Genomic DNA, 12,504 nt, shown 5'->3' on the forward strand with positions numbered 1-12,504 from the left:
AGCAAGAACTGTTACAGGTTTCAGAGAGGGTGGAGTCTCCATCCTTTGAGATATTAAGATCCCACCTGGATGATGTCCTGTGCAGCCGGCTCTGGGTAGCCCTGCTTGAGGAGGAGGTTATTCAAGATGACCTCTAGAGGTGCCTGCCGACCGCATCCAGGGTATGCCTCTGATTGTGTGAAATGCATTATGGACTGAAAACCCAAAAAAGGTCCAGGAACCCTGAAGTGAGAATTTATTGATGCTGTTGTCAAAGATAATCAGTATAATCAGGAATGTGTTGACTTCAGTAGAAAATTTAGTTTCTTTTTGTTTCCCAAATACAGTTTTTTTTGTTGTATTACAGGTAGTTAGGTTGTATGTATCTGTGTTTCTGTAATCACTTTTGGAGTTAATTACTCATGACGTCCAGTTGATAATGCTAGATTGTAAAATATGTATTACAGCATATCCATCTATCCATTGCATCTTCAGGGTACATCGCAAAGTCTTATTCTTCCTGTGACTTACATTGGTGGGTTTTAGGGGGAGGGAGAGGTATAGTAATTACCTCTGTAGCTGGAGAGGAGCTGTGGTAGGTGATACAACTTGTTTTGGTCTCTTACAGCGTTCGTTACTCTGTTAAATGGAGAGCAAGCTCAAAATGCAATTCAGAAATTTCACCAGTATTCTCTCCGGGGAAAAGAAATATCCGTGCAGCTGCAACCAACAGATGCTTTGCTGTGCATTACTAATTTGCCCATTTCATTTACGTTGGAAGAGTTTGAAGAACTTGTTCGTGCGTATGGGAATGTCGAGAGGTGTTTTCTGGTCTATAACGAAGTTACTGGCCATTCAAAGGGTTATGGCTTTGTGGAATATATGAAGAAGGACTCTGCTGCAAAGGCAAGACTGGAACTTCTGGGGAAACAGTTAGATGAGAGCACTCTCTTTGCACAGTGGATGGATGTGAACCTGCTGACCACAAATCTTATTCACTCTAAGTGCCTTTGTGTAGATAAATTTCAAAAAGACTATGCTGATTCAAAAGAACTGATCCAAGCTTTCTCACTGAAGTATAAACCTGTGTTCTGTCAGGTATGTTGAATTTGTATCTTCTGTAAGATCAAGGTCTGATTTAAGTAGCTCTGTATTTGCATGGTTCACTGCTTGTTTATACTTTTATTTTTACGTTAAGTAGTAAATGATTATGCATCTGCATTGTGATACATGATGTGGTACAAATAATTTATTGATACGGATTTGCAGTGATTGGTCTATGTTACCTGGGAATTCTGCAGGACACCACACCCATGAAGCACCAATAAGATGTTTGTAAGACATCCCCTCCTCATGTATTTTATTGAAACTAATTTTAGAAATACTTTAGAGAACTTATAAAGTAAATGTTGCTCATGGTTTTATTGCTCAGTAAGGAAAGGTATAGTATATGAATACCACAAGTGCAACAGTTTAGATGAAGGAGAATATATAATTAATATATTTAGGAAATCTCTGCAAGTATCTAATGTGTTTTTTTCCCTGACTGAAGAAGATGTAGGCTTGGGATCTCATAGTTGCTGGGCTTGACAGTGATACAAGCCTTTTGGAAAGCTTGCAGGTGCAGAAGTCTCTGCAAGTATAAAGGTTTCCTACTCATCTTCATGGCTTGTGAGATACTAGACCATGATTAAAATGTTGCTTGTAGAAGTGATGCAGAACAACATAGCATAAACAGACAGTAGAAAGAAAGCTTTCTACATAGTCACATAGTTGGGTATGATTTGAGTTAGTTGGGCTTTTCTTCTTAAGTGTCTTGGAAGGCTGCTCAGGGATTAGCTTCAGGGATAAGTAACCAGAGATCCCCAGTATCTTAAGACCAGAAGGTCCATCAGGCTGTCTAGTCTGACCACCTGCAGGCCATCACAATTTCGCTAGTGCTCTTTTCAAGCCCCAGTGATTTGTAGTTAGTTAAAGTACATCCTTGTACTTCCCTGATCCAAATACACTAGGAGATGCATAAATTGGAAGAAACTCTTTACAGAAACTGCCCTTCCTTTGTTATTTTGCAGTTCTGTCTTTCTCAGTTGAATGTATCTGCCTTCAGCTTTACCTCACTGATGACTAAATAGAGGAGCCTTTGCTCCCTACCATTTTCTTCCTGTAAGAAGGTATTAAGTGCTTTAATCAAGTCACTTGTTCAGTCTTTATTTAATTAGCTAAACAGATTGATCTTTTAAAGTCTTTTACTTCAGGGTTTTTTTCCAGCTGTCAGATAATCTGGAGGCTGTTATCGGCTCCCCCAGCAATTTTTCAACATCCTTCAAAAATTCTGAAGTTCAAAGAGTAACAAGCTTTGATAAAGATGGTTTTCACTAACAGTATTCTACAGTGCAGTTAGAGGCACTTAAGAATGAGCTTTACCTTCCTTCTTAAATCATAATGATACATGGGTCACACCTGGTGTAAGTGAGGAGCATCTGTGTATGTATTATATCAGTAAATGGCACTAAATACATTTCTGTAAAATACAGGAATCAGACAGTATGATTTTGAATTGGGAAATAGGCACCCAGACAAAAATATATCCAAGAAAACATTCTTGACACATTCTTATATTACCTATCACTTGAATAAGCACACTGTGTAACAGACTAATTAGGTAGACCATAGAAGTATGATAATAGAAGAAAAATAGGTTTACTTATTGTAACTTACAGTTCATTCTCGGTGATTCTCAGAGAATAAACGTGTGATTTGTTCTCAGTCACGCCTTGTTTCCACTGGGCATCCAGCAGGTGCTGACTGGTAAGGGAGGCTCTGCCTCGAGAGGTGGCGGGGAGAGGCAGCAGAGGTGCTAGTTTGCAGACGTAGTGATAGAGGTGAACCTCATGAGCTAACGGGGGAAGCAGAGCCCTCCAGAGAGGGAAGATATGAGGGTGGAGGTAGGTAAACAAGTAGTTCAAATTTGGTAGATGAAAAAGGGAAGGTGGTGGATGAATTCTCATCACAATAGTGCTAATTAATTATGGTTTTATGAGAGAGGTGACCTAAAAATTAAGTACAAAGAAAGGAGGAGGAAGAAGACCCCAGAAAGTGTGGAAAAAAGCAAGGAGGTGTGAAATGATGGGCAGAGACATAAGAGGAAACAAGGAGAGGACAGGGTAGCAGAAACATCGGTGTGGAGGGAATTTCAATAGAGAACAACTAGGAGAAGTGCCTTTGTCTGGAAAACTTCTGGAAGAGTGAACATGTTTTAGAAAAACCACTAAAACATTCATTCACTCTTGTTATTTTACATCTTGGTGACTACTGCCACTGTCTTCCTTCCTTTTCCTGGTCTTGGCCAGTCCAGCCTTCACACCACTCCTGCATTTAGATTGTCCCCCTGGTAGGGTCACTTTAAACTATTCTGCGCGTCTCCTGGCGTGGCTCCTTTTAATGTAGCTGTTCAGTGCTGCTTTCATGGCCTAGTTCTGCTGGTAACTCTGACACAGTATTTCATCATGTAAATATGATCTTTTATCTTAGATTAACTCATTAAATAAACTCTGGTTTATTTCATTTTATTCCAAAGGTACCATTTTTTTTTAACCATTTTGATGTCTCCTCTATTTACAATAGAAATGTTGTGTCAGGAAAAGCTGAAGCCAAATACTTATACATGGGTCTTAGAAAAATGACTTTTCCTAGGACTTATAGGAATATATTTCATCCTTTGCTTAATAAAACGAACCAGAAAAGCTCATTCGTTTCTTATGTCAACTTTAAATTGTCACAAGGAAGTCTCCACTGTTACCTAGATAGGAACAGAGGGCTTTTCTTCTGTACCTGTTTACTTGGGAAGTTTAAAAATACTGATCTGTTTGTGAGAACACTGGCAGCTGTACTTTCCCCATGTAAAGGGAGTTTTTAACTGTGCATGAAACTGCAATATGTGCCATAGCTGCAAACCATTCTTTTCACAAGTACTTCAGGTCTTTACCAGTACAGCTAAACTGATGTCAAAATAAAATACAGTGTTTCTCCCATAGGCACACACACACACACATATATATACATAGCATATATATATATATGTGTGTGTGTATTTATATATCAAAATATGTGTGTTCTTCAGAGCTCTTCCCAGAGGCCAGTCTTTTAACAGTGGCATTAAAGATCTGACCACCTTCTTTTTCTTCAAAATCTTTGAGATTTCTATTGCAATTTTTAATGTAAGTTTGTGGGACCTAATAGTTGTGAATAGGTTATTTTTATCCAGTGAAATCTAGAGATTTCCTCTGTTCCACATGAGAGCTAGTTTCAGTATATCATTTCTGTTCATTTTGGGACTGGAGATTTTTGCCTAAGCTTTATTCCCTCCCTTCTCGCCCTCTTTTTTTGTTTGATTTAAATCTGCTCATTCTGCTATAAAAACTCCGGAAACAAAGGAACAGAGCATTGTTTTCCATGTAAGCCTGTTTCCAGTCTGCTTGATTAATCAGTCTGGCATCTTCTCTTGGCATTAAATACAACCGCACACTTCATATTCTCCTAAAAGACAGTATATATCAGTGGAATTTGCATCATTATATATTTCAACAGCTACCACACAGTCTGATGAATGACATCTTTATTATTGTAGGCTTAAAAACTGAACAATAATGAATTTGTAATTCTTATCCTCATGCAAATTAAAGATTATAGTGGCATACACCTGTATGTACAATTTCCTTCTCATTCCTTTTTTATTCTGAAAATAATTGTTAAATACATTTCATAGTTCAGGTTCTCCGAGATTAGATTGACATGAAGGTGGTATTTCAAGTTGGTAAGAGTATGTGTGCCAAATATCATATGAAGTTATGATATTCAACTTATATCTAGTACATCTGAGAAAGAAACATACTGATTTGGGTAGGCGTTGACATAGGGTGTCAGCTGCTTGTGAGGTGTTTTATCATGGATAGGTGAGAGTGCCGCAAAGCAGTTCCTGAAATTCTGTATGTTTTTTCAGTGTGCTGTGAAATGTTGTTTCAGTTTGCTCAGGATGAAGACAGTTGCATTGGTGACTTTGCTGTGGTTGAGTATGAAACTGCAGAGCAGGCTGAGAAAGTACATGAAGTCACTGATGGCATGACTATCAAAGGAAAGAGAATCCAGGTGTCATACTGTGCTCCAGGAGCACCAGGCAGAAGCACGTTAGCAGCACTTATAGCAGCACAAAGGATGGTAAGATACTTGCAAATCTGTTTTCAGAATGAGTTTGATACACCTGAATTGGGTCAGAGGCATTCAGCTGCTTTGCATTAGGAAAAGGAGCCAAGCTTTTGGAAGCATTAGCTTTTTTTTTAATTATTTTTTAAATCTAGTCAGCCCAATTAAGTCTCTTTCCTAGGCAAAGAATGGCCATATCCTGCAAGGAGGAAGGGTAAAATACAGCTGTAGGATATCACAAAATTACACTTTACATAGCTCTGGGATTTTTGTAAATTTAATTTTCTGTAAGATAAATTGTTCCAGTTGAAAAAAAATAAAGTAATGGGAAATAGAGTCATTTGGCAAGCTAAACTTGGTTTAAAACAGGCAAGAATTAGTCAATTTTGAGGTAAATTTCAAGGTAAGAGAAATAGTTTAATTTCATGCTCAATATAGAAGAGAGATTTTTACACCCACATGTCTTAGCAAGTTATTTCCTAGAAAATTGGATGTGATAAGTGTTAACATGATGCTGTCTTAAATGTAGAAGCAGAACAGTTTCATTACTTTGGTTAGCTCTAGCCCATGTCTTCATAAAAGAGATGACTGGCACTATTATAAAACAGTGTGTGGTGTTCATGTTAACAGTGCCTTTCATATACTTTATTGATAACTCTGTCTTGGCTTATGGGATAAAAATAAATGTGTCTCAGGAAAAATAATATGCTTGAAGTTCTGGGGGGGACTAGTTTGTTAGGTATCTCATTTGAGGGAAAATGAACAGGGAAAAGAGCAGGAAACAGGGAAGGAGTTGGTTTTTCTGTGGAAAATGAGTTCTGTGTGTCATTGTCACACAAGTTTGAGGGATTTGAATGTATCCCTTGTTTTCTCTGGATTCTAACATTTTTGTATCTCTCTAATTGGAGATGAGGAACAACAGAAAAGGCTTGCTTCCAGAGCCGAATCCAGTGCAGATTATGAAAAGTTTTAACAATCCAGCAATGTTGCAAATGCTACTGCAACCCCAGTTGCGTGGACATGCTGTTAAACCTGGTAAGTTGTTTAAAAAACAGTTAAGAAAAGGAACCATGTTCTTAGTGATACAAGGCTTTCAGCAGATGAGTGAAGGAGGAATGCTATTTTAAAATCTGTGCAGATGCTGTATAGTGTGTTTATGTAGACACTTTCACATTTTATGAAAGCAGGAGGTGGATTGCTATGCTTTGTGCTTGGGTAAAATTTAGTGTTACCTAAAAACGTCTTCATATTAACTCTGTGGTCTCTGAATGTTCATATTAGAAATGGGTTTAAAATGAAATGGTTTTGGAAAACATCATTAAAATGACAAGTTGAAATCTGATTCTAGATGTGAATTTTGCAGCCTGAGTCTTTCTCCTGTTGTTTCCAATGTAAATCTTTATTCGCTTGGGTGCTACCGTAGTTGTAAACAGCATTTGTAATGGTATTACCCAGAAACGTTCCTCTGTCGTCTTATTAGGATGGATGTTATTAAACATACAAAAACCAATCTTACCACATTTCAGATGGTGAAAAAGCATTAGGAACAGAGATGAGAACAGATAATTTGAAGAGTCAAGTGGGGGACAGCTAAGAGTTTGTAACATGATCTATTGACAGAAGATAACACAGAAATTGTGTGAAGTGGCCACTTCAGCAAAGAAACATGACGGCTAATGCTGACTTTTCAAAGCACTTGAGATAATGCTGTGGTCTTGTAATCAGCTCCAGGCATTTCTGAATCTTGGAGTGAAACTCAGCTTTGGAGGAGAGCCTTGAGAGTGTATTTGTGTCTCATGTGCTCTTAATTGCAGATCAGAGCTGGGTGTATTGAAAAGTTTCATTATAGTGACCTTTAGTACACTGGAAAGTTTCATGAAAACCAAATCTAAAAAAAATAAGATAACTCTTTTGAAGATTTTTTACTTGCCTACAATGTTTTCTTGTGTTTCTAAAGCAGTTCTTGGAGCATCAGCAGGTTTACCTCACCTTATAAATTCCGCAGTTGGCCCACCTTTTTTGCAGTTGAATAAAGTTCATCAGGTATGTGACAAAATAACTTCTGTCAAAATAGATATATATGGAGATCTTGGCATGAAAAATATTCTCAAAAGTTTTAAGGAATTACAACTGAAATCAGGAGTTTTCATTAAAGCTATCTTTAAGAAAAGCATTCTATTATGAGATGCCTGTGGGGATGTAAGAGCAGACTGTGCTTACTATCCACAGTGAGTTATTTTATCTTAACTGAGCTTTTGATTTGCTAACACCTGCTGATGTAGAGACAACTTGCTAATACTGGCAAAAAAAGTCCTCTTTAAATTAGTGCTGGAGGAGCATGTCACAGCCATTTCTTTTGGAGAATGCACACTCATAACACTTCCTTCTCCTGTGGAGACTTGATTGTTTTATCTTATTCAAGCCAAAAAGCTTAGCATCGCTATCTTCATTTTAAAGTTTGCAGGGTCTAGAATGTGCTATATATGCCATAAAAAATAGTGATTTTCAGATGTTACTACTTAGTCAAAAATAACCCCCAAGCTTTAAGCTATTTAAAGTATTCTGAGAGCATCTGTAATTCCAGATGGACACCAGAATTTCTGAAAGGTACTATAAAGGATATTTGGGTGAGTTTGCCCTAGAAATTGGAGATGAGTATATGCTAGAGTAGCACCCACAGCCAGAACTCCTCCCTGCAGCAGTGCACTTGGCCAGCAGCCTGGCTTCCACCTTGTATTGAGATTCTGTTAAGAGACTGCTCCAGCTCCAGAAGCCGAGGTTTGCCTGTGATATTCATGGCAGGGATTTTCATAAATACCCATGAGGGACTGGATTCATTTGCTTTGACTTACTATTTCTGGTGTTTCAGAAATTCCGATTTAAAAAATAAAATACAATTAGTTGTTATTTCTGCTGTTCTTTTGGCAAACACAGACTTAAAGATCTTAGAAAAAAAACCAAAAACAAAAAAACGCCACACCAAAATGCGGAGATACTTGTTAAGTATATTTAGCTTTTCTGGGTTTTTTTCTGCTAAAAACTGGTAGGTGAATATATTCATTTTGAATAAATGCTACTTAATTTTGCCCTTTCAGATGGGTTGCTTTGGTCCTGTACAATAAGAAAAAACATCATTCTTTGCTTGTACTTCTTTCATTTAAATGACGTTTTCAATTGATATGTTTAGTTACTGCTGCTCTCTCTTCAGCCTTGGAGAGTCTGTACTTCCTTGGAAGGCAATGTGAGTGTTTTCTAATTGCAGCTGGAGACAGGCATGTTTTACACAGTTAACAGTGTGATTGATGATGATCCAATGTTTTTTTGGCTTAAGAGCGCTGCAGCTAGACAACTTGGTGTTTTCTCTTTCGGAGGACTTACAAGTCTAGTTCTCTTCCAGGGAGCTTCCTGTCATTTAATTAGCTCCAAACCTGGTCTAATAGCCTGAATTTTGTTGACAATGATTTGATTATCCCAGTTCCTTCTGTTAGGCACATTTTTCTGTTATTCAGTGACTTATTTCAGAGTATTCTCTAAAGCCAGAGAACCAGGTCACTGTTTTTATTGTCTTGAAATTCAGTGTTGTTGCAAGATAGAGGAACAGACACAGTGTCTTGGCTTGACTCTCTCCCCACCTCCCCAGTCACACACTGATTCAGCTTACTGTATATCTTGGTTTTGCTATTTTATAGTCAAGGTTTTATAAAGTTGTTTTTTTAAAAAACAAGTTTAAAAAATTTTAAAAAAAGGAGAGAAGAAATAACGTGTTTAGGATGACTATGCCACAACATTAGAAAATAATCCATAAAAAAAGATTCAACAGAGGGGAATTTGATCAAGATTCAACAGAAGGTTATTCATTAAGTAATCTTTCAACTGTGGAGGTGGCATGATTTTAAACTTCTTTCTTTTAATTTCTCTTAGTTATAGTTACCGTGTGCTAAAATAATGCATTTTAAGCTTTCACAGTCGTGTGTTTCCCTCAGTCATCCAACAGTTTATTGAATGTTTATTAACCCAGAGACTTTCTTTTGAGGATTCGAACCAAATTGATTTTCCACTCCTGTATGTCTGAAAGTTTTGCAGTTGAACTAGTAAATGTTCTCTGTTGACGTAACCAAGAAGGAAGAACACTGGTATCGATGACAATAAACAGCCCTGGATAATTTTTAATGGAAATCACTAAGACAGTTAAAAGAGCAGATATATAACTAATGTAGATATGGCACTTTTTTTGTTTTAAATTGCACATTTCTGAGTCCAGAAGCCCATATTACAGGTACAGAGGGGTGTATATTCAGACAAACTTAGGCTTGAAAATAGTTTTGAAGTGTTTTGCAGGAGGTGGCAAAATCTGCAGAGCCGTGCATTGGGAGGGCTGCCTGCTTTTGTGGGGTTCCATCTTCATTACCTGGTTTTGGTGACCTTTCCTATGTAGGAGATTTCAAAAAAATGAGGAAGGCTATAGTCATGATTTGACACAGTGTCCCATATATCTTTATTGCACTACTGTACAAAAAGGTTTGTTGAGCAATTTATGTTTTGCCTCACAGATCATGCTCAGAAGCTGCTGTCAGACAGTTTCAAGCCGGTGCTCAGCTAGGATGAATCATAATGTGGGTTTTGATCCAGGGTGGACATAAGGTTTCGTTTAAGCCACATAATGCTGAATATACCAGTAGCAGAGTCTGAACATGGTGCCCCAAAGTTGTTAAGTGTCTCGGTTCTGCTGGCAAACTGATGCAGAATGTTTTGAATGAAAAATACTAATATTTTATAGACTTGGCAATCTGTAGGCACTGTGATTTGTAAGCCTTTTAATGGTTCTGGAATAGAATTTCATGTAGATATTTGCCACTAAAAAGAGAGGGGAAGCATATCTGGATATTCTTCTTTGAAAGTGAAGATACTGTTTGGTCACTGTAAAGCAAGGGATGAGAGTCCCTGCCAGTTGCAGCTGAGTCCTGTGAAGTGTATAGATACCCGGCAGAGATTGTGTATTAAAACTGAAATGCAAGGCACAGTGCAGATGTTAACAACAATGAAGTCCTTATTCAGAGGGCTCTTAATCCCCTGAAATCCTTGTGTCTCATCTTTCTTACTGGCACTATAGGTAACTCCCCTATCTAGTCTGTCTGCAGAGGCTCCAAACACATTTCACTTTCCATCTTGGCTTAGACACAGGGACTGCAATGGAGTCTGGATTGTATTTGGAGTTACTCATGATCCTGTAAAAGCCATCACAAAGCATACTTGTAGTTGTGAGGTGAAAAAAAGGGCTAGGTGGAAGAGAGGTTAGAAGAGCTTGAAATATGAATGAAACAAAAATCAAGTTCTGTGGAAGAAACAGCTGTTTTCCTTTGCTGTATTAACTCAGAAAGTAATCTAGATTTCTTTAAGAAGTATCATCTGAAAATGTTTCAAGAATGTACTGTTTTCCTGGACTGTTAGCTAACACTTTTTTTAATAATTCCACAGAGTTCAATTCTGGGGAGTACATCTAACTTACTGCTGCAGAGCCCGGCTCACCTACCATTGCCACAGCAGCAGCTGATGAAGATTGAAAACATTAAGGCTAATAGTGTAAGGTCATCACTTCAACTTCGACTGTCTTTCTTCATTCTTCAACTTCAAGACTGTCAACTTCAACATTCTTAAAACTGCTAAAACAGATAACTGTTTTTGTCTAGTATAATTTTAACATTTTAGTATATCTAAAAAGATTAACTGAATGTGAAAGTTATAAGAAAGAGCTACAGATGGATTATTTGACTCATTTACACAGTTTTCTATTCTTCCTTACAGAAACCAGGTTTGCTGGGAGAACCTCCAACAATGCTGCTTCAGACAGTACTGGGAATAGGGGTAATGCCATCAGTGAGCTCAGGCATGGGAGCCCGTGGAGAAACTCTTAAGTGTAAGTGACATTTTATTTCATACCAAATCAGTATAAATGCTCAGCTTGGAATTATGCACTTTACTTTCTCCCACTGTGGCAAAAGCAATAATACGTTTGAATGTTGTGACTGCACAGTCAGGTAGGCAGAGAGCTGGACAATAATGCACGCTATATAGCTATACAGTTAAGGTAACAAGTTATGTATCTATATGACCAATGGTAACCTGCTGGTTTAAGCAGGAAACAAACAATATATCTTGACTTGTTGCCTGGCTTCTCTCATCTGTTTGTCAGGGAAGAAAGAGTACACTGTGGCATTGGTTGAAATTGGTTGTGGCAGGTTGTTAAATATTCTGCTTGCTCAGTTACTGCCATTTTTAGTACACTTGGAATATGTGTTTATTTAGGACCAAAATTTTGGGGTTTGTGGTTTCAAAGCAGATAATTTGAGTAGCTGAAGGGGCACTGCAGATAGATTTGTTGCATTCATTTCATTGAGTACTAGAGCTTTAATGTCTGTGACAGCTGTCAACTTTGAATGCAGATTTCTGCACCAGTCATGCCCTCAATTTTTATGAGGAGAGATCAGTTGTGCTATTTCTAGTGCGTCTTCTTTGTTTCCTCCACTGAGAGCCATGTATTCTGTGGTTCTAGCCGTGGTCTGAGTTATGGTAGTAACGAGGAGCAAGGAAAAGCTTGGGGGAGGGAGTGGGGGAAAAACCTGTTCTGAATGTCTAGATGTTAATTTTGGAGAATACTTTCTAGCTCTTTTGTTTGTAAAAATAATGTTCCTGTCTGTTGCAATGCAGGATCCTCTGGGATGTTGTTCATGGGGTTTTTGAAAGTGACAGGAACACCAAGTAACTTCTTATCATGGTGAACATTTAGAAAAGTCAGGAGTTTCTTCTATTGTGTTAGCTTTGAATAGAGTTGTTTGCTCCTGAGGTGGTAAAAAACCAAAAACTATCGTTAGAATCCAGTGTTCTGGGGCAGCTGTAAAATAGATCTCTAAATGTTTTTCTCATCACTTAGTAGAAACCACAAACAAAATGTACTGATAAATCTTGTCTAACATAAAAGTTTCTCCATTTATGGTTGACTGCGGCACCTAATCTGACTCCAATTCAAACAGCAGCAGCAGCAGCAGCAGGGATGGGCATGCTGCCATTCTTTCCGAATCAGCACATTGTTGGACAAGCTATACCAGGGCAAAATAATGCTCCAGATAAACAACCGCCTACCGAAGCGGTTGTCTCGGGTTCGCAGCCTTATCATCAGACCTTAACAAATCTTTCTGTGGGAGCTTTGCGGACTGGACATGCCAAACAACAGAATCAACTAAAAAGTACTGATACAAGTTTGGGGGTAAGGAACACTGAATACAAGTATTTTCTTTTTTCTTGTCTGTGGATTTTATAGTTTTTTATTTT

At 38.0% G+C, this 12,504-nt stretch overlaps 1 protein-coding gene across 7 annotated transcripts in view; it reads left to right on the forward strand.

Annotated features, from left to right (window-relative positions):
- The window catches only part of RAVER2 (ribonucleoprotein, PTB binding 2), a 39,293-nt gene that overhangs the window by 16,514 nt on the left and 10,275 nt on the right, over positions 1 to 12,504 (forward strand). For 4 of the 7 annotated variants that reach the window (XM_055724529.1, XM_055724533.1, XM_055724535.1 and 1 more), the window contains exons 3-9: positions 608 to 1,077; positions 5,002 to 5,193; positions 6,087 to 6,213; positions 7,136 to 7,221; positions 10,654 to 10,758; positions 10,981 to 11,092; positions 12,207 to 12,439. In XM_055724529.1, the coding sequence (XP_055580504.1) occupies positions 608 to 1,077; positions 5,002 to 5,193; positions 6,087 to 6,213; positions 7,136 to 7,221; positions 10,654 to 10,758; positions 10,981 to 11,092; positions 12,207 to 12,439 (1,325 nt within the window). The remainder of the gene's footprint in view (positions 1 to 607; positions 1,078 to 5,001; positions 5,194 to 6,086; positions 6,214 to 7,135; positions 7,222 to 10,653; positions 10,759 to 10,980; positions 11,093 to 12,206; positions 12,440 to 12,504) is intronic. The other 3 variants (XM_055724536.1, XM_055724532.1, XM_055724530.1) reach the window with 2 other exon arrangements.

The sequence above is a fragment of the Falco cherrug genome, chromosome 12, assembly GCF_023634085.1.
Source record: "Falco cherrug isolate bFalChe1 chromosome 12, bFalChe1.pri, whole genome shotgun sequence".
NCBI lineage: Eukaryota > Metazoa > Chordata > Aves > Falconiformes > Falconidae > Falco > Falco cherrug.